The sequence below is a fragment of the Bubalus bubalis genome, chromosome 4 (assembly GCF_019923935.1).
Source record: "Bubalus bubalis isolate 160015118507 breed Murrah chromosome 4, NDDB_SH_1, whole genome shotgun sequence".
Lineage (NCBI taxonomy): Eukaryota > Metazoa > Chordata > Mammalia > Artiodactyla > Bovidae > Bubalus > Bubalus bubalis.
Genome location: NC_059160.1, coordinates 4,050,804 through 4,076,621, shown reverse-complemented (window position 1 = coordinate 4,076,621; position 25,818 = coordinate 4,050,804). Strand labels below are relative to the sequence as shown.

The 25,818-nt window shown below is 52.4% G+C and overlaps 1 protein-coding gene across 2 annotated transcripts in view; it reads left to right on the top strand.

Annotated features, from left to right (window-relative positions):
* Positions 1-16,693: 16,693 nt before the first annotated feature.
* Positions 16,694-25,818, top strand: part of FBLN1 (fibulin 1) — an 82,315-nt gene continuing 73,190 nt past the window's right edge. For both annotated transcript variants that reach the window (XM_025282688.3, XM_025282689.3), the window contains exon 1: positions 16,694-16,871. In XM_025282688.3, coding sequence (XP_025138473.3) covers positions 16,793-16,871 — 79 coding nt within the window. In that variant the 5' untranslated portion in view covers positions 16,694-16,792. The remainder of the gene's footprint in view (positions 16,872-25,818) is intronic.

Sequence of the window (25,818 nt, the reverse complement as noted above, 5' to 3'; positions counted from 1 at the left end):
AGAGTTACCTTTTATTCGGTGGGAATTTTTAGGACTTTGAGCCCCCGAGACAGCATCGCAAGTGACCTTGAGAGAATTGTTCTGAGGAGGCGAGGGGAGGAGCCAGGTTGTATAGAAGTCTTACAACAGAGGGAAGGTAGTCTGAACATCCAAAGATGACTGTTAATGAAAGAAAACCAGATAACCCAAGTTAGGGAATTTAGCATTTTTCTATGTATGGGAGGAGGCAAGCGTCTGGGCTGTCTGTAGTCACTCCTTGCATGTGGGTCTCAGCTATCCGGGGCCAGTATCGCTTGGAGGAAGGTCACGGTCAGGAGTGGCTGCAGGCTGATGGCTGCTAGGTCACACACAGTCTTCTTCCCGATAGTCCTCACGGCTCACCAGCTCACACCAGAGGGCTGCGATCGCTGATGACTGAGACATCCTTGTTTACTGATGTGGCAGGAAATATTCCATTTCTCACCCTCCTGAGCTTTTGACTGGGGACCTGGTGGGCTTTGTGCCCCCAGCCCCGAGAGACTACAGGACAGTCAGCCGTCCCACGTCCTGCCCAAGCAGCTTCAACACCTGGCAACTGCGTGGCACAGGACGGCGGGCTGCGTGTTGGAGGGAGGCCTTCTTTCAGCCTGGGCTCTGTGTCCTCAGCCCTACTCTGCCTTTCTGATTTCCTCCTAGTTCCCCAGATCCCTGCACAGCCCCGGAATTCAGCAAATGTGCTCCCAGGAAAACCGGCCTGTGCATCCCAAGCCCTTCAGTTTTCCTTACCCCACCGTCCAGTGTGACCACTGGGTACCAGCTGGCTTCTCCTTCCCCTGGCTGAGCCTCCCAGCCAAAAGCAGCCCTATCTTCAGTCCTCAGAGAGAACAATGGCTAGAGACTCTCAGCTCCTCTTGGGGTCTCCAATGCTAGCATTTAATCTAAGCCTCATTGCTTCCACAGCTCTTTGGTGTCTTTAAAAATATGATTTTTTGCAATTTACCCAGCTTTTCAAATTGAGGTGATGGGAATACCAGCCTATTGAAGTGAAGTGAAGTGAAAGTCACTCAGTCGTGTCCGACTCCTTGTGACCCCATGGATTATACAGTCCATGGAATTCTCCAGGCCAGAATACTGGAGTGGGTAGCCTTTCCTTCTCCAGGGTATCTCCCTAGCCCAGGGATCAAACCCAGGTCTCCCACATTGTAGGCAGATTCTTTACCAGCAAGCCACAAGGGAAGCACATTATTCCAATTTAAAAAGAAGAAAAGGAATGCTTCCTACACAGTTTATCCACATAGTTGCTTTTGTAAAAAGAGGTCATGCTTAAGTACATGATAAATACACAATTGTATTAACACCATGATTATAGCTGTAAACATCTTTCATGCAAGTGAACAAGAACTAGAGAGGAATGTGGAAAATGAGCCTAATGGGTTGGGGCAGTGAGGCTGTCCATTTTTCTTGGACTTCTGATTTCTTTTAATATGATTAAAATCTGGTTTATAGAATTTTCAAAAATATTATTTTAGAAATCCAGGCTGGACTGTGTGGTCCCGCCTGAGGTCTGCTGCACGATGGGGTCCCAGGTTCTTGGTCCCTTCCCTGGTGCTTTAGTGGACCAAGTTCTATCGAGACTTGGAGTCAGGAGAGCTGGGGAGAGGGGAGCACCAGGCTGGGCTCTCAGGGGCTGCAGGATGCCTGCTGAGCCCCTGGCCTTCCTGAGCCCCGGTTTCTCCATCTGTAAAGTGGGCATGGTACCCCTATCTCACGGGGTTGCTGAGACTCAAGGTCATGCTGTGTGTGGCTGGCCAGAGTTTGGCTGAGTCTGCATGCGAGCCCTGGGGTCCGGGGACGGGAGCACGATGCTGCAAGGCTCAGGCCGTCAGTGGAGGGACGTGCGTATGGTCCAGGATGTGTGTATGGTCCAGGGCATGTGTATGGTCCAGGGCGTGCGGGCTGATCCGATCAGACACCTTCATGAGTCAGGCCTGCCGTTCACACCCTACGCTTAAATGGGCACTACTGAGCCATGGCAGGACCAGGGTGCACTTTCTCCTGAATGGGGGGGTCCCTGGGATAAGCAGAGGGTGACTCCACCCAGCGATGGGAGAAAGGGACAAAGCGTCAGCACCGGGACGAGCTGGCCAGTGCGGGAGTGAGGGCAGAGGACCGGGGCACACCCCAAGAGGGGCCGGGGGAGAGGAGGCCTGCACATCCACATGCCCACAGACCACCCAGCCTCGGCCAACCTCAAACCCCCAAATCCCAGACGGAGTGAGAGGCGTTGGCGTCTGAAACACGAGAGCATGTAAAGTATGTTCGTAAGTGAAGTCAGCCTCGTAGAATGTGAAATCTAAGACACAGGCTGACTTTTTCCCGTGTCAGGGTAAACACTGCATTTTTCATGTTAAGACCGAGACTAAAACCTAAAGCTGGAGATAAAGTGGGAACCCCCTGCGGTGTGACTCGGCACCCTGTCCACTGTGCCTCTCAGATCCCGAAGTTTCTGTTTGTGATTGGGATTGGGGGGTCCGGGGGGGTGATGTTGAGGTGTCCCAGGCCCTCCTTACACTGTTTTTGAGACCACTGGGACACTTGGGGCCAGCTTCTGAAGCATAAGAATGGTTTGCCAGGAGGAGCAGGGCCTGCAGGGGAGGGAGCAGCAGCTGCAGACAAGGAGGGGTATTCCAGGCCTGAAGGCAGCCCCGACCCCCGAGTGTGCGCTCCACGAAGGCAAGGGTCTGTCTGTTTGGTCCATGGCTGTGCCCAGGGCAGCGCCTGGCACAAAGTAGGTCCTTGAGAAAATACTTGCCGAGGGAGCTGGTAAGTGAGCCATTGGCTGGGTATGCAGAAAGAAGAGGCTGGAGAGGAGACGGAGAGAACCAGAGCAGAGCGTCCCGGGCCTCCTGGGACCGTCTGAGGGTCTGGACGCCGTCCTGCAGACAGCGAGGAGCCAGCAGAGATGCAGAAACATCCCTCTGCTGTTGCCCAGCTGTGCAGGCCCCGGGCAGGGGTGGGGGTGGGGGAGCAGTGGGTGCGGGGCCGGCTGGCCCTAGGGCAGGGCTGTGGCCACACCCACAAGCATCGCAGCCCTCCAGCACAGCCCCGGGGCCTGGCCCAGCATTGGGCTGTAAAGCTGGTGGTGCCCGAAAAGCTTCTCCCGGCCCTGCCTTCCGCATTGGCACAGGGAGAGACAAGGCGGGGGACCATCCTGAGAACAGCCAGGTGGCCCGAAGGAAGACGGGCGGCCAGTCCAAGCCCAGGAAGCCAGGTCCCGCAGCCCAGGGCGAGACGAGGTTAGAGACTGCAAGGAGGAGGAGGCCACCTTGTGCCCCGAGCACAGTGGGCACCTGGGTACCGGGTCATCCAGCCCCCAGGGCCTCCCCGGAAGATGGCAGCTCCACAGCTCACCGGCTTCTAGGAGGACCTGAGCTGGTGGGCCGGCACGTGGCATGGGGCCCGGCCCTTGGACGTGTGGAAATGCCATGCGCACCTACAGAGGCCTCTCTTCAAACCTCTGCTGTTCTTTCTGCCTTGGGCGCTGCTCCCCTCCCATCTCTCCCCACAGAACTCCCTGTCCTACCCTCAGCTCAAGTTTCCATGGAGTTTCCAAGACCAGCTCTCCCCCTACATCCTCTCTCCCACCGCTTTCTTCTCCTCCTCCATCAGAGCTGACACTTCGCAGACCGGTTCCACGTGTGCAGCACAGGTCTGGACGCTTCACATATGATATCCAAGTTAACCCTCCCAACCCTGTGAGAGGCTGATGTCAGTATGGTTTTGTTTTTGGTTTTTAATGAAGAAGCCACTGCAACTCAGAGCAGGTAAGTGTCTTGCCTCACGGAGGTCATCCAGCCCGTGATGGGTGGAGACAGTGTTTTAACAGAGGCCTGTGAGGTCAGAGCTTGCTCTTGGTCATCAGGAGTCACTGCCAGATGTAAGACAGGAGGCTGTGGTCTCTAACCTTGTCCCTTGGCATTCTATATGTATGGGGGGGATTGTGACCATCTTCCTTACGGGTGTGTTTCACACACATGGTCTCCATCCGGGAGACCCGGAGCTGAGTTTCTTGAGAGCCAGGCCAGGCCCCACTTGCCCAAATGCACCATCCTCTCGCCTCCAGGGAAAAGACCCTGATGCTGTGAAATTTTGAAGGCAAAAGGAGAAGAGGGTGGCAGAAGCTGAGATGGTTGGATGGTGTCACTGACTCAATGGACATGAGTTTGTGCAAACTCGGGGAGATGGTGAAGGCCAGGGAAGCCTGGTGTGCTGCAATTCATGGGATCGCAGAGTCAGACACAATTGAGCGGCTGAACAACACCGCCTCTCCTCCATGTCTCCTTTCCTTGTCCACCTGGCAAACTTCTTCTGAGCATCCCTGAGAGCTACCCCCCCACCCCCACCCCTGCAGCCTGAGTCATCTCAGGGCACCTGTGGTCTCCCCCAGACCATGAGCTTCTGGGAGCCAGTCCTGACACCTCCAGGCCTGGCACAGATCTATGCTCAGTGTTTGTGAATGAACAAATCCAATCCAACATGACTGATTCTCAAGAGGCCCTGGAGTTGGAGGGAGGAGATGGAGCCTTGGTTTTGCTACTTAATTACTCTTGATTTCAGGCAAGTTCCTTCATCTATTCAAGCCTGGGTTTCCTCATCTTTATAAAGGGAGCAGTTTGTGGCAAAGAGAGATGAAAGAAAGCCCTTAGTAAACTGAGTTGTAAACAGGGATGACGGTGGCTCCAGGGAAGGCCTTGCTAAGCGAAGCAGACACTTGGTAAAGCTCACAGCTGTGCAGATTTTCCTAAAATATGAATCCTTACAATGAAAAGATTGGTGCATTCCTTTAGAAAAACACTACCTACAAAGACTCCCTCCCCCCTCCCCCCTCTTCCTTTAGTTAAACAAGTTTGCTCTGGTTGCAAAGACCCCAGCGGCTCCCGCATACACCCAGCTGGGACCTGTGAGAAAAGTTCAGGCCTTTAATTAGAACCATTTGTCCTTCCAGCAAACGGCAGGTGGCTTAGAAAGAGATGCTCATTAGAGGGGCATGTGCCCTTTGACCCACTCATCTGACTTCTGGGAATCTGTCCTAAAGAAATAATCCCAAATGTGGGAAAGGCTCATGGACAAATACACGGTCCTCACGGTGTTTCTTTTAACAGCAAAGAACCTGGAGTCAGCCTGAGCATCCAACAGGGGTGAGCTGACGGCATCTTATTGCCCACTTGGAGGGTTGGCTGTGGGGGCTTTGTAGCAACCCGGATGGTGGTTATGAAGAAGGTTAATTAAGGAAATCAGGTTATAAACTAGGTACTCCGAGCAGAGCTATGTAAACTATGCATATCAAATACTGGAACAAAATACACCACCATTCTACTTAGGTCAAGAAGATGAGATAATGGGTAATTTTTTCCCTCTGTCTCCCCCATCTTCTGCAATGTGGTTACAGTTAAAAGTACCTTCTAATCCTAAAAAAATCAAAACAAACAATGCCTGGTTTTCCTAGGGTAGAGACAGAACTTTCGACTTTGTAAAAACAAGGCCACATGTGTGGCCTGTTTTAGATTCTTTTTCTTTAATGTAGAAGTAATACATGTGTGTGTGCTCGGTCGCTAAGTCATACCCAACTCTTCGCGACCCTGTGGACTGTAGCCCTCCAGGCTCCTCTGTCCAAGGGATTTCTCAGGCAGTACTGGAGTGGGTTGCCATTTCCTCCTCCAGGGGATCTTACCAACCCAGGGACTGAACTCACATCTCCTGCATTGGCAGATGAATCCTTTCTCACTGTACGGAGTAAAAAATAATTAGTGCAAAAAGGCCCACAAAAGCCACTAACCTAATGACACTGTGTTCCTCTTCCAGTATTCTCCATATTTATATACAGTTTAACAAAGCCTAGCATATATGCATTTTTAAGTCTTGCTTTCTTATTTTCTTTAAAAAACAAGCACCTCTATTACAAGTCTTCATAACAGTCTTCTGAATTTAATAAGTTATATGAGGGGCTTCCCTGGTGGTCCAGTGGTCAGGACGTCACCTTCCAATGCAGATGGTGCTGGTTTGATCCCTGATTGGGGAGCTTTAAAATCCCACATGCCTTGGGGCCAAAAAACAAAAACAGGAGCAGTGTTATAACACATTCAATAAAGACTTTTAAAAAGTGGTCCACATCAAAAAAAATCTTTTGAAAAGGTTACATGATAAATCAGCTATATTTCCATAAAAATTGAAAAAAAAAGAATTACACGATATTCCATAGTGGGGGTCTGTCACATGTTAACTTAACTGGTCCTCTGTGTTACACACTAATTATGATGTTTCCATTTCTGTTTCTGTTATAAACCTCATGGCAATAAATATAATTGTATTAATACATAATGTACACATAGTCATCAGTAATAAATATGTACAATCTTACAGCTTTCCTTTCTATCAGCAGTAACAAATTAGAAAATGTGATGGGAAAAGTCTTCTGTTCAGAATGACAATAAAAACATAAAGTGCTCAGAGCTAAAGAAGTAAGACGTAAGATCTGCACTTTAAAAAGAACTGCAAAATTGTAACGCAAGTTGCAGCTCTCAAGGAGTTCCCTGGTCGCCTCGTGGTTAGGGTTGCTTTCACTGCTGTGTCCTGGGTTCAATATCTGGCTGAACGGAGATCCTGCAACATGTGCAGTGTGCCAAAAAAACTAAAGAAAAAAAAGTTAAAATAGTGAAATTTATATGAAAAAAAATTTGTGGCACTCAGGGAAGCGGGGCTGTGTTTCATTTCCAAAGGTGCCTATTACATCCCACCACTTGGCTGCTCATTACACCCATACCCCCTTGCTCTCTACCTACAAACTTGTTTTTGCTTAACTCAACCCAACTATGTCACAAACAACTGCAGTTATTAACTTTCCCCCAGCCAGATGCAACCAAAGTCATGTTCAGATGATACATCCACAGGCAATCAAGTTAAGGCCGCTGTTCAGTCTACCATCCTTAGAAGACTGTCCTCCACTAATTCTGCAACAACCCCAGTATCAATCAGGACTCTTAGTTGCAAGCTGCAGAAACCAATGCTGGTTGTAGAAAGAAATTTATTGAAATGGTATTGGACAAAAGCTTGTAGAACTATCAGGAATCCTACAGACCAAGCTGAAAAGCTGGGCTAGACTAAGGATATTTGGAATAAAACCAGTTCAGTTCAGTTACTCAGTCGTGTCCGACTCTTTGAGACCCCATGGACCACACCACACCAGGCCTCCCTGTCCATTCCCAACTTCCAGAGTATACTCAAACTCATGTCCATTGAATCGGTGATGCCATCCAACCATCTCATCCTCTGTCATCCCCTTCTCCTCCCGCCTTCAATCTTTCCCAGCATCAGGGTCTTTTACAATGAGTCAGTTCTTCGTGTCAGGTGGTCAAAGTATTGGAGTTTCAGCTTCAACATCAGTCCCTTCAATGAACACCCAGGGCTGATCTCCTTTAGAATGGACTGGTTGGATCCTCTTGCTGTCCAAGGGACTCTCAAGAGTCTTCTCCAACACCACAGTTCAAAAGCATCCATTCTTTGGTGCTCAGGTTTCTTTACCAGAACTCCAGCCAAATTCAGCCACAAAACCAGTCGGGGATGTCACTGCCACTCAGGACTGGGTGCCCCTGCTTGCTCTGCTTCCAGGACTCACCCCAGAAACTCCATGTTCCTGCTGCTGCTTCTAACTGCTAACAAGAGGAACTCACCACCAACCCTGTTTCTTTCCATCGCCAGCTAGCTTCCTCTACAAAATCCGGGGAAGTTCTGTGAAATTGGTTTGCCTGGGTCACAGGCCAGCATCTGATCTTTAAGGGAGGCTGGCGTGGGGGGAGTCAGAGGGATGTAAAGCTTTAGTTTCTGCAGCGAGGAGAAAGTTGTGCCTCCTTGTGAGGTTCTTCAGCGGGGAATTTCCCAAACGAAGGTGGAAAACAGATCAGTTCAGTTCAGTTCAGTTCAATCACTCAGTCGTGTTCGACTCTTTGCGACCCCATGAATCGCAGCACGCCAGGCCTCCCTGTCCATCACCAATTCCCGGAGTTCACCCAGACTCACGTCCATCGAGTCAGTGATGCCATCCAGCCATCTCATCCTCTGTCGTCCCCTTCTCCTCCTGCCCCCAATCCCTCCCAGCATCAGGGTCTTTTCCAATGAGTCAACTCTTCGCATGAGGTGGCCAAAGTACTGGAGTTTCAGCTTTAGCATCATTCCTTCCAAAGAAATCCCAGGGCTGATCTCCTTCAGAATGGACTGGTTGGATCTCCTTGCAGTCCAAGGGACTCTCAAGAGTCTTCAGCCTTCTTCACAGTCCAACTCTCACATCCATACATGACCACTGGAAAAACCATAGCCTTGACTAGACGGACCTTTTTTGGCAAAGTAATGTCTCTGCTTTTGAATATGCTATCTAGGTTGGACATAACTTTCCTTCCAAGGAGTAAGCGTCTTTTAATTTCATGGCTGCAGTCACCATCTGTAGTGATTTTGGAGCCCCCAAAAATAAAGTCTGACACTGTTTCTACTGTTTCCCCATCTATTTCCCATGAAGTGATGGGACCGGATGCCATGATCTTCGTTTTCTGAATGTTGAGCTTTAAGCCAACTTTTTCACTCTCCACTTTCACTTTCATCAAGAGGCTTTTTAGTTCCTCTTCACTTTCTGCCATGAAGGTGGTGTCATCTGCATATCTGAGGTTATTGATATTTCTCTCGGTAATCTTCATTCCAGCTTGTGTTTCTTCCAGTCTAGCATTTCTCATGATGTACTCTGCATATAAGTTAAATAAACAGGGGGACAATATACAGCCTTGATGTACTCCTTTTCCTATTTGGAACTAGTCTGTTGTTCCATGTCCAGTTCTAACTGTTGCTTCCTGACCTGCATACAGATTTCTCAAGAGGCAGGTCAGGTGGTCCGGTATTCCCATCTCTTTCAGAATATCCCACAGTTTATTGTGATCCACACAGTCAAAGGCTTTGGCATAGTCAGGAAAGCAGAAATAGATGTTTTTCTGGAACTCTCTTGCTTTTTCCATGATCCAGCGGATGTTGGCAATTTGATCTCTGGTTCCTCTGCCTTTTCTAAAACCAGCTTGAACATCAGGAAGTTCACGGTTTACATATTGCTGAAGCCTGGCTTGGAGATTTTTGAGCATTACTTTACTAGCATGTGAGATGAGTGCAATCCTGCGGTAGTTTGAGCATTCTTTGGCATTGCCTTTCTTTGGGATCAGAATGAAAACTGACCTTTTCCAGTCCTGTGGCCACTGCTGAGGTTTCCAAATTTGCTGGCATATTGAGTGCAGCACTTTCACAGCATCATCTTTCAGGATTTGAAATAGCTCAACTGGAATTCCATCACCTCCACTAGTTTTGTTCATAGTGATGCTTTCTAAGGCCCACTTGACTTCACATTCCAGGATGTCTGGCTCTAGGTGAGTGATCACACCATCGTGATTATCTGGGTCATGAAGATCTTTTTTGTACAGTTCTTCTGTGTATTCTTGCCACCTCTTCTTAATATCTTCTGCTTCTGTTAGGTCCATACCATTTCTGTCCCTTATCGAGCCCATCTTTGCATGAAATGTTCCCTTGGTATCTCTAATTTTCTTGAAGAGATCTCTAGTCTTTCCCATTCTGTTGTTTTCCTCTATTTCTTTGCATTGATCGCTGAGGAAGGCTTTCTTATCTCTTCTTGCTATTCTTTGGAACTCTGCATTCAGATGCTTATATCTTTCCTTTTCTCCTTTGCTTTTCGCTTCTCTTCTTTTCACAGCTATTTGTAAGACCTCCTCAGACAGCTATTTTGCTTTTTTGCATTTCTTTTCCATGGGGATGGTCTTGATCCCTGTCTCCTGTACAATGTCACGAACCTCCGTCCATAGTTCATCAGGCACTCTATCTATCAGATCTAGGCCTTTAAATCTATTTCTCACTTCCACTGTATAATCATAAGGGATTTGATTTAGGTTATACCTGAATGGTCTAGTGGTTTTTCCCTACTTTCTTCAATTTAAGTCTGAATTTGGTAATAAGGAGCTCATGATCTGAGCCACAGTCAGCTCCTGGTCTTGTTTTTGTTGACTGTATAGAGCTTCTCCATCTTTGGCTGCAAAGAATATAATCAATCTGATTTCGGTGTTGACCATCTGGTGATGTCCATGTGTAGAGTCGTCTCTTGTGTTGTTGGAAGAGGGTGTTTGCTATGACCAGTGCATTTTCTTGGCAAAACTCTATTAGTCTTTGCCCTGCATCATTCCATATTCCAAGGCCAAATTTGCCTGTTACTCCAGGTGTTTCTTCACTTCCTGCTTTTGCATTCCAGTCCCCTATGATGAAAAGGACATATTTTTGGGGTGTTAGTTCTAAAAGGTCTTGTAGGTCTTCATAGAACTGTTCAACTTCAGCTTCTTCAGAGTTACTGGTTGGGGCATAGACTTGGGTTACTGTGATATTGAATGGTTTGCCTTGGAAACGAACAGAGATCATTCTTTCGTTTTTGAGATTGCATCCAAGTACTGCATTTCAGACTCTTTTGTTGACCATGATGGCTACTCCATTTCTTCTGAGGGATTCCTGCCCGCAGTAGTAGATATAATGGTCATCTGAGTTAAATTCACCCATTCCAGTCCATTTCAGTTCGCTGATTCCTAGAATGTCGACATTCACTCTTGCCATCTCGTTTGACCACTTCCAATTTGCCTTGATTCATGGACCTGACATTCCAGGTTCCTATGCAATATTGCTCTTTACATCATCGGACCTTGCTTCTATCGCCAGAGATAGATGCCTATTATAATCCTGTTCACTTTTGTAGACTAGTAGGAAATTTAAAGATCGCCATTCTTTTGTATATGGCCAACAGCCAAAGAAATGAAAATCTGCCCTGAAATGACCAAATCCACAAACTCTCGAGGCTTCCGGGTCTCCACGGCTCCAGGAGACAGTTTTTCCAGAACCACAGTGGTTAGCTAGCTCAGATGGTAAAGAATCTGCCTGCAATGCAGGAGACCAGGTTAGATCCCTGGGCTGGGAAGATCCCCTGTAGAAGGAAACGGCAACCCACTCCAGTATTCTTGCCTGGAGAATCCCATGGACAGAGAAGCCTGGCGGGCTACAGTCCATGGGGTCGCAAAGAAACAGACATGACAGCTTCTGAGCACGCACACATACAGAGTGAAATGGGCTCAAAGCCAGAGGCGTGCAAAGATGCAGGACAGGTGGGAACAGCATCCTTAGCCCAGTGGGGAAGTGGACCAATGGGACTGGCCCAGGCAGGGGCTTCCAATCACGTCCCAGTCACCACCAGCCCTGACGGCGGGGGCTGCCACGCTGTGTGTGGGGCACAGGTTCAGGGTGCAGGAGTCAGAAGTCAGACATCTGGGAGCGGACCGAGAGCCCAGGGCTTCTCCACAGCTTGTGTGCACGGCAAAATGTGGAAGTTCTCATTCTGAGCTGAAGGGATGGAATTCTTTTCTCATTTGTCACTCTAGTCACACAATTGCCCCCATGACCTTCCTCCTGAGCAAAGACACAAGTGTCGTGGAGAAGGGACCAGAGGGGGCGGTGGATGGGCTCTGAAGTGGAGGCGGGTGGATGGCAGCCCTGGGCCGCCCCCCGGCGGGGGGCAGAGGGCAACATCCGGGCCACACTGGTGCCAGCTCTGCCACCTCCTTGAGCCATGGTCTCCCCAGCTGTTCCCGCAGGGGAAGAAGAGATGCCCAGGAGGTGGTGACACTGGGCATCACATGGCTCTGATTCAAAGCCTTGCTTTTCCCTCCACGCTGCACTGCCAGCTTCCAGAGAGGTGCTTTCTCCATTCACACACTGGACGGGAGTTTTTAAAAGTCTACTTTAACAAATTAGTTTGGCTGCCTCGGGTCTTGAGTTGTGGCTTGTGGGATCTTTAGTTGTGGTGGTTCAGCTCAGTTCATTTCAGTCGCTCAGTTGTGACCCCATGAACTGCAGCACGCCAGGCCTCCCTGTCTATCACCAACTCCTGGAGCTTGCTCAAACTCACATCCATTTATTGGTGATGCCATCCAACCATCTCATCCTTTGTCGTCACCTTTTCCTCCTGCCTTCCATTTTTCCCAGCATCAGGGTCTTTTCCAGTGAGTCAGTTCTTTACATCAGGTGGCCAAAGTATTGGAGCTTAAGCTTCGGCATCAGTCCTTCCAATGAATATTCAGGACTGATTTCCTTTAGGATGGACTGGTTGGATCTCCTTGCAGTCCAAGGGACTCTCAAGAGTCTTCTCCCAACACCACAGTTCAAAAGCATCCATTCTTCAGCAATCAGCTTTCTTTATAGTCCAACTCTTAAATCTATACATGACTACTGGAAAAATCATAGCTTTGATTAGATGGATCTTTGTTGGCAAAGTAATGTCTCAGCTTTTTAATATGCTGTCTAGGTTGGTCATAGCTTTTCTCCCAGGGAGCAAACATCTTTTAATTTCATGGCTGCAGCCACCATCTGCGGTGATTTTGGAGCCCAAGAAAATAGTCTCTCACTTTTTCTATTGTTTCCTACTGTTTCTATGCTTTAGGTGTGGCATGTGGGATCTAATTCCCTGACCAGGGATTGAACCCAGGCCCCCTGCATTGGGAGTCTTAGCCACTGGAGTACCAGGGAAGTCCCTCGACAGGATTTATTGAGTACCAAAGGAGCACAGACACAGTCCTTGCCCTCAAGAAGCTCATAAGCTAGTGGGTGGAGGGAAAACTAAGACTTTAACAAAGAAAGAGGGGAGTATGAAGCAGGAGACGTGTCAGGAAGGGGCCACCTCTCAGCTGAGACCTGAATGAGAGGATGGAGCCGGCAGAGCCGAGAGGCAGGGAGGGGAGGTGCTTGGCTGTTCTAGAAGCAGAGCAAAGAACCCGGGGCTGCTGATACAAGATACAAGGGACCAAGATACACCTGGAGAGGTGGGGAGGGGCCAGGGCACTCGCTGCCCTGAGGAAACCGCTCAGGGGGGTAGCAGTACCCCATGGCAGCCCCACAGCAGCCTGTCCTCCAGAGGCTGGGCAGCATCAAAGCCGTTTACTTTCTGACTTGGGGAAAAAACAGTCCACGTGTGCCAAAAATGATCTTTCAAACAAACAGAGCATTGCTTGTTACGGAGAGGATGGGGGTGGCCATTTGTTCTGCTCCTCAGTGATGGGAGAAAGCTGGACTGTCACAGAGGGACATAACGAACGACTTCCTGCCTGGAGCAGAATCCAAGGGTGTGTGTCATCTTGCCCTGGACCAGGGGCCAGATGGTGGGGGCCTCCTCGGTCCCTAATCCCCCCAGTGGAACCGCTCTGAAGACGAGCCCAGCTTCCACCAGCTACAGGGAAATGTGCAGCTCATCAAGTTTCCTGACTCTAACATCAAGACCCAGAAGGAAACTGATTAGAAGCTCATGCCAGAAAGAAGCTTGTCTCTCCTGATAAAATGATACACTTCCTTTGGTCAGAAAACGGGCTGCATAAGTGATCCTAATCTGATCTTTACTTTGGCTGCCGAGAAACTCAAAAGTCAGGCTTAAGAGCAGGAATTACGCCACTCCAGGTTTCTGGTACAATTAATTATTCCTTCCTGGCTCAATGGTTTCCTAAAAAATTAAAATAACAATATTTTCACTAGTCAAACACAACCCCCACTTTCATTTAGCTCCCGTTTGATCTTTAGCAGCATGGATGTAGCTTTTACAGAGTCATAACTGCAATGTGAATCTATACATTCTCACCCAATCTTGTCCCCCCTCCCTCTTTCTACATAAATTAGTTCACAAAAATCATATTTCTAGCAAGGCATCATAGTTAGCCCTTTCAACAAAGGCACAATATTCTGTTGAATCACTATTAACATTGTTGAATTTAATCGTACATACCGGCCATAGGTTATTGTTGGACACTGCATTTTTTTCTAAATTTTCACTGTAATAAACAATTCTGCCAATATAAAAATAAATAAGGGACTTCCCCGGTGGTCCAGTGGTTAAGACTTTGCCTTCCAATGAAGTGTGGGTTGGATTCCTGGTGAGGAAGCTAAGATCCCACATGCCTTGTGGCCAAAAAAACATTAAAAAATATAAGTAATATTGTAACAAAGACTTTAAAAATGGTCCACATAAAAAAACCTTTAAAAAATAAAGGAATCAAAGTTATGAAAGACAAATACAACTATGAAAAATGTTCAAACTCTGTGTTAATTAAAAACATTCATTGAAGCATCGAGACGCCTGTCCTTTTGCCTGTGGAAATAGTCCAGACTGAACAAGGATATTAGTGCTGGAGAGGAAGTGCAGCAACCCAAGGCCTGGCTCCTGTCTCTCTCCGGGGTGAATCAGTCCAGGTCTGCGTGCAGCATTGGCTGGGGCATCCACACTGGGAGTTGAGCCCAGAGCACACAGGTTTCACTGGAGCAGCGATTTGCAACCCCCAATATTGGAATAATCTAAACATCCAATAACAGGAAAGTGGTTCATCTGTAAATGAACCAGACTCTGCACATCTACAACAAACACGACACTGGAATCAACTTGCAACAACATAGATAGACCTAGAAATGATCATGGAAGTACATGTGTGTGCAACCTGTATACTATTCATTGGCTAGACGTATAATGCAGGTTTCCAATAAGGAGGGAACGGTTTATGCTATAGTGTTTGGAGAAAAACAAAGCCCTTCCAGCCCAGGACTGGAAGTCGGTTGGCCTGGAGTCAGAACCCACAGCCACCAGTCACTGGTCATGAGAATCTGACCAACGACCTCACCTTTCTGAGCCTTGGTCTTCTCATCTGTAGAATGGGGGTACTAAAGAACCTCCCAGGGCTGTTGTGAATATTAATAAAATAACAGACAAGCCTGTAATCTGCTGCAAACACATTTTTTTCTGGTTCTCTAACGTCCTTCCAGGACAACCTGATTCTCCCATGGCTTAAAAACATCAAATTAATGTTAAAGTAGTAACAAGTCTCCATCTGCCTCGAGCTTAAAACTCCCATATCCCCATATCCACTGCCTTCGGGACTTTACCAGACCAGCTTTGCGGGCTTCAGGGACCCGCACCATCCAGCCAAAATGGACCAGGTCATCTTCCTAAGCTGCCCAGAGTTTCTGCTGCCCCCACGCCTTTGTAGACGCAACCCCCTCTGCCCAGGAAACCCTTCTTATGCTGCTGCTCATCTTTAAAGGGCCGGTCCCATGCCTTTCATGTGCTTTTGCTGGCTCTCTGCAAATCTCAGACTGGAGAGGCACCCTGTGTGGGGAATGAGTGCCATGTCTCTCCATCTTTGATGTTTAAATCTAACATTCATTCAGAAAAGGGCACGTTATCAGTCAGTGAACAGCCCGATAAAATCTCACAAACTGAACCCTACCTTGAACAAACGCAGAGATTAAAAATACATCCTAACCAGCCCCCCTCCCTAAAGAGCCACCTCGGGCCCCCTCTGGTCCCTAACCCATCACTCTCCTGACTTGTAACTTGTTCCTGTCTTCGTGACATCTTGCAGGAAGTGTTCTTCAGCGTCTGGCTCCACAGTGGCTCCTGTCTGAGAGCCTTCCAGACAGGTTGTTGAGCCCTCCCTTCTCAGGGCTGCGTAGTGCTCCACACAGACTGCCCAATGCCTTCATTCTGCTGCGGCTGAGCTCCACCCTTCCCTGTTGGAAGCTGTCCTGAACTGCCCAGCAATGAGCACTCTGGTCCATGACTTTGTCTCAGTGCCCACAGCGTATGCCTTTCTGCTTGGTATAAAACCGAGTGGGATTCCTGGGTCAGGGAACCCCGACACTTGGCTAAGGGTGTCCCTGTGGGTCTCATCCCACTGCTCCCATCTCACACATCTTTGTTTTTCTTATTCTTTTAAATAATTCTATTTCTGAGCTCAGCAGACTAATTCATCCTCAGTAACCACTGACTGGTTGCAGCCATGAATTTCCTACACAGAGTGGCTCTTGCAGGCCCAGCTCAAAGGCTGCTTCCTAATCAGCAAAAAGAAATCTCTTTCTCCCCCGAGCTTGGGTGCCCCAGATTCATCACCCTCCACGGGCGTTGGGATGCTGGTGGAGTCAGCCCGACGTGGGGTCCCCTGAGGGCAGAGCCAGGTGGCAGTCTCGAGCACTCCTGAGGTCGACCGCCGACCTGCAGAGTGCCCGGAGACCCGCGCGCAGGAAGGGGAGGGAAACCAGCAGACTTGTGGGTTCCGGGCAACACTCGGGGGCCGAGTCCCGCAGGGGGCTCCCCGAATGGACCGCCCTTATTTCCCCTCAAAAGGCGCCTCTGATCCTGGGGACCCCTCGCTGCCTGAGGCAGGGTTCCCCCCACCCACGCTTTTGGAGGAGCCAGGCGGAGCTAACCTTTGATACCCAGCCCGCCACTCTGGCCGACGGGTGCGGAGGGGATCGGGTTTCACTCGCAAGGGGCGGGGGGTATGTGGGCGGGGGTGGGGGTGGGGGTGCTTCCCGCCGATGGCGCCCCCCCTTTCCCAGGCCCCCCCCACGGAGGAGAAGTTTGGGGTCCCTGCCCCCGCCCCGGCCGTGGGCCTGCGCGCCCTTCGAGGATGGGTGCCAGGAGGGAGGGCCCCCCAGGAGGGAGGGGGCCCGGAGGTCCCCAGCGGGGAGCGGCCGGGGGGAGGGGAGCGGGCGACCCGCGGCCCCGCCCCCGCCGCGCCCTCCTCCTGGGCGGGATAATTGAACCGCGCGGCCGGGGCCCAGCGTTGGCTGCGGAGGCTCGGCCGGAGCTTGGAGCCCGCGCTGCCCGGAGCCGAGAGCCGCGCCCCGCGCCTTTGTCCGCCCGCCGCCCATGGAGCGCGCCGCCCCGTCGCGCCGGGTCCCGCTGCTGCTGCTGCTGCTCGGCGGCCTCTCGCTGCTGGTGGCCCCAGGTAGGGGTGCTGGGGGGCATCGGGAGGGAGGGGACGCCCCGAGTCCACGGCCCCCGCTTGAGTGACTCCCCCATCCCCCCCGACCCCTGGGGACCCCGCGCCCCGTGGGACTCTGGGGACTGCCAGCGCCTGGGGAGGCGGCCCGGGGTTGCGCCCCCGTCGGCGGTCCTGAGACATCTGAGCTGCCCCGCGGCGCTCCCCTCCCCCCCCCCAACTACCCGTCTCCTGGCTTCCAACCTGATCACCTCCGCTGACTTGGGGACTTGTTTTAGAGATGGATGCCTCCAAACACATTCTCCCGCAGGTCCTCTCGCTTCCAAACCCTGTCCAGCCTAGCGCCCATCCACCCGCCGGGGCCAGAGTGCCGGCTGGGGGAGAGGAAGGCTGGCCGGTGGTGGCCAAGGTCGCCGTCCCCTCCCTCACCCCTCCTCCACCCCCGTGGCTGCCCTTGCCCCTGGAGCGCCTTTGGCATACCTGTTCTCACTCCTCCCACCTCCACCCTTATGCAGGGGCTGTGGTACCCAGCGTTCTGATGGGAAAACAGACTAGGGGGTGGGGATCAGTAAATTTTTCGAGACACAGACCCCGTCATGGAGTAGGGGGCGCCCGTGCAGGACGGAGAGAGGAAGGGTGTGGTCTGGAGGTGTTCAGGGTCACAGCTATGTGTGGGGAGACTGCTGTCTGCCCTCCTGGGACACTGAGGATCTCAAGACGGAGGTGCCGCCAGGCTCCGTATTCATTGCGGCTGGGGTCAGGCCACCTCCAAACCCAGCCAGCCGTCTGGTGTCAAGGGGGTGCAAGGGGTTCTCCATCAACAGAGCCCCCAGCCCTGGGACTGACAGCGCTGGAATGGCAAGCACCCAGCTCATCCTTTCTCCCTTAATCCTCAAGGCCTCCACTCCTCAGGGGTGACTGCAAGGCCCTGCCAATCACAGCTGTGACCTCTGACCTCTCCACTGACCCCAGTTACTTATCAGTCATTAGTCAGGCTAGCCCTCCTGGGGCCAGGCGCACATTAGGGCTCCGACCACCCTCGGCATCTCTGGTTCTTTATCTCTGGCTTAGTTGAGCTTTTAAACTCTCTGGTGACCACTCCCCTTCCTCTGTCAAAGGTCACTTGTCCCAGCTAATGCCTTGCCAGGATTCAGGGGTTCCCCTGGGAGGCTGGAGGGGTGGGGGCGGGGAGAGCCCTGCAGAGATTTCTTGGCTCCCTGGCTCCCTTTGCAGCAGACCTTCACGGAACCCTGTCTGTTCCAGGCACGGGCCTGTGCCCAGGGACATGTCGTGGGTGGAGGAACAGGGCTCAGCACCCGCAGCGAGAGCCATCCCAGGCCCTGGGGTTGATGGGAGGCTTCTTGGAGGAGACGGATGCTTGAGTGGGAGCTTGTCAGGCAGGCAGGGGAGGAAGGGATTCAGGGGACTGCTGGCTGGATCGAAAGCCCAGAGGGCCCTGGCACCCCCCTGTATCTAACACACAAGGAAACTGAGTCACAGAGAGAAGGTGTAGTTGGACTTCGCTGAGCCCGAGTCCCCAGACCTTCCACCGATATTCTTTCGCACCTCCTGTGTGAGAAGGGTCCCCTGCAGACTGGCAGGGTCCAGCTTTGAAGGAGTGCCGAGGTGTGCTAGGCTGGGATGGCTCCCCAGCCCTGACTGATGGTTTACTGCCGTCTTCTTCCTGGAGCAGGTCCTCACTTGAAGTGGGTAAAGAAGCCTCTCTTCTTTGCACGCTGATGAGAATGCCTGTATCTTTGGGGAGGTCCCTCTCTTGAATTTCAACAAGTTTGGTATGGTTTGGGGCGAGAGAAGGGGAGAGATCTGCCAGGTTCCTTTCTGTACCTGCAAACTCAGACAGTGTAAGGTTCCCGGAGCCTTGGAAGGCTGACAGTGACGCTGTCCCCACCCCCCGTAGAGCCGAGGGGGTCCGGAGGAAATGTGTAGTTTAAAAGTGATCGCGGAAAAAGCCTTGATGGTGAGCCTTTGAGCTAATCCTCGGCCACTCCTCTGGTGACCAGACCACGGGAAGGCAGAGGGGCGCTGCACTTTCGAGCCGCGGGGCAGAGCGGGAACCATCAATCTGTCCTGCATCCTTTTGTCTGTGCCGTTGAGCTTTCCTGAGAGCCAGTGAGGGAGGGAGTAAGAGAGGAGGGTGTTGGGAAAGATGGTTGTGTTTTCTTCAAGACTTTCTTGGCCCCTGGCTCCAGCTGGGCTGCCTTTCCAACTGATTACAGAGAACGTTGCTGGGAGGAGAACAAAGGGGAGAGAGGACTTGGCTTGAAAACACGTGGCTGCACCGCGGCTGCTCCTGAAGTTTCCCACTCGGTGGCGGGGGCTGGACAGGCTGAGGGGGCTGCAGGAGAATGAGACTCAGGGTGTCTCAGGAGGCGGCGCCAGGGCCTCTTCTGGGGAGCCACAGCTCCAGGTTACGCCCCTTCCAGCACTGCCCGGGGCTACCCCAGCTTGGGTGCATTTGTGCCCTGATGGTGGTGGGGGAGGAGGGAGCTCACTCCCCTTTGGCACCCAGCAGGCTTCTAGGAGAGAGCTCATTTGTGGAACTGACAACAGCTTTGCCTGTTGTCCCTCAGAGAAGACGCATGGGATGACCTGTTCTCATTTGTAAAATGGACATAACAGAAACTGACTTTTTAGGTCTCTCTGAGGATTGAGGGGGCTTCCCAGGTGGCTCAGTGGTAAAGAACCTGCAAAGCAGGAGATACTGATTCAATCGCTGGGTCGGGAAGATGCCCTGGAGAGGGAAAAGGCAACCCACTCCAATATTCGTGCCTGGGAAATCCTGTGGACAGAGGAGCCTGGCGGGCTGCAGTCCATGGGGTCGCAAAAGAGTCAGACACTACTGAGCATGCAGGAGGACTGTGGCAAGACCATAGGAGGATGCCTGTCGTGGGGGCTGTGTTATTATTACTTGTTATATGTGTTGTCCCCTTCCTAGAGTAGGACAGTGTCCTTTCCCCCAGGACTGCTCTACTAAGACTGCATGTCCCCAGCCAGGAGCTGGGAGGGAGGCAGCCGTATTGGTAAAGGTCATGCAAAGTGGGCCCAGCTGGCCTCCTTAGGCGTTTGATCATCTGTATGCAAGGTATCTGCTGAGGGCCAGCTCTGTGCCAGACACTGTTCTAGGTCCTGGGGATATGGCAGAGAGGAAGAGAAGCTGGAGCCTTCTGCCCATGGGGCGTAACTTCCAGGAGACCCTGAAAAGTAGATGATTACAAACCAACTCCAGCTGGGAGTGAGTCAGGGAAGACTTCCTGGAGGAAGTGGCATGCAAACTGGGATGTGAAGGAGCAGATGGGGGGTGGGGAGGGTCACCAGGCAAAGGGAACAGCATGGACAAAGGTTGAGAAGGTGAGAGAGAACGTGGGGCTTTCAGGAGTTCTGTCCCCTCCTCGTGCTTGGGGAGCTTCCTCAGAAGCCCCCACCCCAACATCCTTCAGACAGCCCCCGCCATTCCTCTGAAGGCGGGGGTCTCTGTGAGCAATGGATGCGGTGGGTGGAGCAACTTTGCAGGAAAACAATTCTAATAGGACGCACGAGTATTTTGCCAGTATATCTCACACAATAAAAGGTTAGCAAAACATCAGATCGTAACAGTTTCATTAATAAATGCTTGTGCAGGCTGCACATGGTCTCAGTTTCCTCGTAGTGGTTTCAAATGAAACTGAGGTGGGCGGGTACCTATTAGGTCAACTTTCCTGGGGTCAGAGACCCTTCAGCCTGGAGGGGAGCTTAGCGCTGAGACAGTGTGGCGCTGAGGGCAAGCCGTATGTCCCTGGTCATCCAGCTCGTAGCAGGCACGGCTGGACCGGAGGCTGTGCCCTGTGGCCGGCACTCTTTCTGCTGGTCACCGCCTTTAACCCCCAAGGCTGGTCCAAACAAGAGGCTGGGGCGGGAGGGAACCGGCTGCCTGCATGTTATCAGGAGGGTCCTATGTCAGCCCACCCAGGGGTGGGAGCGGGCACTCGACCAAGGTTAGGAGACTGGACCCGAAAGTGACCCGCCCGAAAGAGCTTGACCGACTCCCACAGCCTTTCTGCTCTGTTTCCTTAAATGTGGAAGGAACGCTCTCTGCTCTAGGAAATTATTATAATTGAAGTCTTTTACATTTAGTCACTAATTTAGCTCTGTCAGCAACTCCATGAAATAGGTACAACTGTTGTTTCCATTTTACTGCTGGGTTCCCAGGTGGCTCAGTGGTAATGAATCCACTTTTGATGCTGGAGACGCAGGTTCCATCCCTGGGTCGGGAAGACGCCCTGGAGAAGGAAATGGCAACCCACTCCAGTATTCTTGCCTGGAAATCCCCACAGACAAAGGAAACCTGGTGGGCTACCGTCCACGGGGTCGCAAAGAGTCAGATGTGACTTAGAGATTGAACAACAGCAAGGGGCCAGAGCGGTTACTCCAGCGGGTGACATGACCCAAAAGGAAGAACAGGTTCAAAAAAAAAAAAAAAAATACTGGCTCAGCCCATTAGTGTGAAACACTCTGCGCTCTGGCATTTCAGAGCCGGTCCTGGGAACCAGTCCTTGCTCATGACAGCGTGCCCATCCCTAGAGGACACGGGACTCCGTGCTCCTCACCACTCGACTGGACAGACACTTCAGTCCCTGAGCACTCCTGTTACCGAAAGAGTGTGGGACCCGGCTGCTCGCCCCCCAAAAGCCAGTAAACAGGGCAGGTTGGTGGAAAGGAAAGTTTGCTTTATTTTGGGTGCCCGCAACTGGACAGGGGCAGGGCAGACATCTATCCGAAGGCCAACTCCTCCCCTCCACTGGCAAACTGTGGGCAAGAGCTTTTGTAGACAGAAGTGGGGAGGGGGGCAGGCTACACGCAGAAACAGCACAGTCAGCTCTGACGGTCATCTTCAGCTTGGTCATCGGTGGTCTGACCGGCGTCATCTTGCTTGTTTTAGGTACACTTAATCTTCAGTTCCAGGGTCCATTTGTTCCCATTTCTTTGAGGCCAGTTCTCGAAATCGTGGCAGCTTCTGTCGTGGGTACATTCTGGTCATCACGCAGTTAACTTCTACTTGGGGCTTCGGTATCTATAAGACAGCCCGCAGGATGTGGCTCAGAATATTATCTAGTCCTTGAGAAAGAACCGACGGTCCTCGACTGTGTCTGCTGACGACACGATTACTCTCTGGTCTCCTCTGACTGCTTCCCTCTGCCTCTGTGTTTCTCATTTCTCTGATTGAACTTCTTTGACTCAAGTTTTCCACAGAGCGGAGGCAGGCAGAGGACGTGGTGGGGAAGGGGAGGAACTTAAGGTCCTGCTCCGTCTCGCTGTGTAGCCGAGGGGCTCGTTTGAAAGGACAGCTGTTTTCCATGGTGGTGGTGGGGGGTGCGGGGAGGGGGGGCCAGATTCCCACCTGGGTCTGTCCCTGACTTCCTGGGGAATCCCGTGCGCACGGGCACCTGGTTATTCCTTCCCCACACCAGGGGCCCAGAGCCAAGGCGGTGAGTCCAGCCTCTGCCCCCATCTTCCCGTGGCCATCTCCCCTGTGCACCTCTAGGGACACCTGTCCTAGGACTTAGGACTCACCCGGATAATCCAGGATGATGTCATTGGGAGATCCTTAGTTACATCTGCAAGGACCCTTATTCCAAATAAGGTCACATTCTTAGGTTCCAGGTGTCAGGACATGGACGTGTCTTTTCTAGGGGACGCCTCTGAAGCCGCTATACACCCTTGAGAGTAAGCACAGAAACAGATGCGCTAACAAGAAGTCCGTGGGGCCCTCTGCCACGGCGACTGTGACGCGTGAGAGCGGGACTCCAGCGGCTCTCGGGTGGGCGGTGGGGGGGCCATAATACTGGAACTCAGACGTCAGCGGCAGGGAGCCCTCTGTGAAAAGACCTGGGGAGGAGCGTTTGGGCAAAGGGGACGGAAGGCGTACACGGGCCCCCGGGGGGACCAGGTGTGTCAGAGGACCACGGGATGGAGTGAAGGGAGGGGAGGCGGGCGGGGCCAAGGCAGTTTGTGCAGGGCCTTAAAAGCCGGGCTTCGGACTGTGGATTTTATCCCAATGCCCCGGGGCTGGAGGCTCTCAAGCAGGGGGGTGACATCCCTTGACTCATGTTTTCAGCAGCCCCTCTGTGTGGTGCATGGTAGATGGATCGCAGGGAGACTAGAGTGGAGGCTGAGTAAGCCGGCGGGGTGGTGGTGGGGGAGGCTCCTACAGGGTCCAGGGTGGAAGATGGCCTGGAGAGGGTAGTGGCCTGGGGGCTGGGGAGAAATGGACAGAGCTGAAGAGTTGGGGAGGTCGAGTGGACAGGACTTGCTGAGGGCTTGATGTGGACGGTGAGGGAGCTGGAATCATTCAGGCTGACCCAGTTATTTTGGCCTCAGCCTCCGGACGCAGGATGACTGCTAATTACTGAGGTGGAGAAGCGGGACGGGGGTGGGCCTCAGAGTCCCAAGTGGACACTTTAAGTCTCCTGTTAGACGTCTGGGTGGAGCCTGGACAGACAGAAATGAGGGTCTCAGCCCATAGGTGAGGCTGGACGAGACCACCCAGGGAGGCGGGTGTGGAAGAAGAGAGAACAAGGGGCGGAGGCACTGAGCCCCCCGGGCAGTTTGAGCAGGAAAGAGCCATGAGAGGACCCCTCTGCAGGGGCGCCCCCAGGGCCCGGGGTGGCAGCTAGGAGGCTGCCAGGGCTGGCTTTTAGAGGCCGGCTCTCAGAGTGTCTTTGTGCTAATGGCTTGAACCAGTATTTTTCTTTTCTTTTTTTATGAGCCTGTATTTGTTTTGAACCCATTTTTCCTTCTGACTTGTGTTGCCTGCCTGAGTGAAAAGTCCTGGAAGTTTTGTTAACCTACACGTGCTTCTCGTTTTGATGTGAGCCTTCTCTCCGAAACCCGCTGCACCTTTTCCATCATTGGTATGACCGCCCCCACCTCGGGCACAGAGAGGCCAGGCAGGGTGGCTGTGGACAGACAGCTGCTTCGTGGCAGCGCCAGGATGTGAACACGGGCGGCTTGGCTCTCTCGTCGTGTTCCGGAAGCAGGACGCGGAACGAACCGCCTCACTCGTCTTTCTGTCTGAAAACTCTCCCATGTTTCTAACTCCAGCTTCAGGGAGAAGCCGCCGCTGCTGGTTTTATGGTGGGTGGGTGTCAGCTTGAGAGTCACAGCGGGATTCGAATGCTGCCTCTGTTTGTCCCGTGGCCTCGGGCAACATGCTTCATCTCTTTCCATCCTCTGTGTCCAAGGTTGCTCAGATCACACGAGATCATTCATCTGTTCGTCTCTTCCTGGACACTTCTGGCTCCGGGATGGCCACGGGTCCGGGGGCAGAAGAGTCTCCTGTCTAGCCCTTGTGGCACAGAGACACATACAGTTCATTACTTGTGCTGAAGTGCTGGGAAGTTTGGGGAGCAAAGAGACCACGAAAGGAAAGGCCTCTGCCCCATGTTCGCACGTGTGCATGGGTGTGTGTTGGGGGTGGGGGCGGTGGTTAGGGAGGACTTCCTGGAGGAGAGGGCCTTTGAATGGGTGTGAATGAGCTAGTCCAAGCAGAGGAGTGGACCCAAGACCCCCCAGCCTGGCAGAGCTTCAGTTTCTAAAAGCCGGGTGCAGAGGATACTTGACAGGTGTGCACACGTGTTCTGAGAGGTGAGAGGGGAAGCAGAGGATTTGGGTCCTGCAGGGGGTGATGCTGGAGAGATGGGGCAGAAGGAGGATGGCCCGCACGTCCACGGGGGTTGGTCCAGGAGCTCACGTGAGCTGCCTGGAGGGAGCAACATGGAGTGGGCTTCTCGTCACCTTCTCAGGGGTGTGCCATCTGGTCCTGTCTCTTGCTGCCTCCTCCCAGCTCGTTCTCTATCTGAGACCCCGTCTCTCTGCTGGGGGCTGATGTCCGGGGGTGTGTGGGCACCAGCTGTTCTTATGTTGGGGACGGGACTGGAGCCATAAGAACAGCCTCAGCGCCCCCTGCTTCCTCCCGGGGAGGCTGGGGGCCTCGAGGAGGGAGATGGGTCAGTCCTCATCCTCGGCCGCAAAGGGACGCAGGGGCCCTGGGACACACCCAGGAACAGTCTCCTGGCATCTCCCTGGGTTGTCGTCTCCTTGAAAACAGAGTCCTGATTCTGGAGCCCACACCCCAGGGTCAGAGAGAGCCTGGCACACGGAAGAGCCCTAAGAGGGGTGTCTGCTGGCTCCCCAGGCTTGGGAGGTCGGGGGGGGGCCCTGCAGGGGGTGGGGATGGGCTGAGTCTGGCATGATTCCGTCTGGTTGGAATTTCCCGTTGGCATCTCATTGCAGCTCAGGCTTCCCAGTTATGTGGGTTCTACACACCATGGGGACCCCCTCCAGCTCTCTGCTGCAGCTTCAGGCAGTGCCGTTCGGCAGCTGGGGTGCGAGCCTTGCTTTAACTCTTCATTTTCCCAAATGAGGGGATTAAAATAAAACCAAGTAGAGAGCTAAGCAACCACCATCTCGTATCTCAGCATTCCATGCGCGTGAAGGGCATTCGGATGCCCCACATTTTGGAAGGACAAGGTCTTGGGATTCCATCTTTGTGGGTCTCATCCATACAGTCAGATCACAGGGACTGGAGATGAAAACTGTGCTTTGCTGAGGTTTCTTCTTGGAGAGGGAAGCGACCCGAGGTAGAAGATTCCAGACTCGCCTGAAGCTCCACTTCTCTCTAAAGAGCACTTCCTGCCCAGGACGGGTGTTGAGTGACCAGTGAGAGTGTGGTGGGCGTGAGTGAGTGGCATCGCTCCCAGGGTTGGGGACCGAAGTAGCCGTGATGACCTTGTCGCTTCAGGTTGCTCTCATGGCATGATTTAGGAAGGTGGCTCAGACACGGAGGCTGTGCCTGAGGTTTCTTCCATTTTACACCCTTTGGGAGATGCTTTCAGGGTCTGCTGGCGTGAGTGGTGGGCCTGATGCCGTTGGCGACTGCGGAAACCCTTGGTACCGG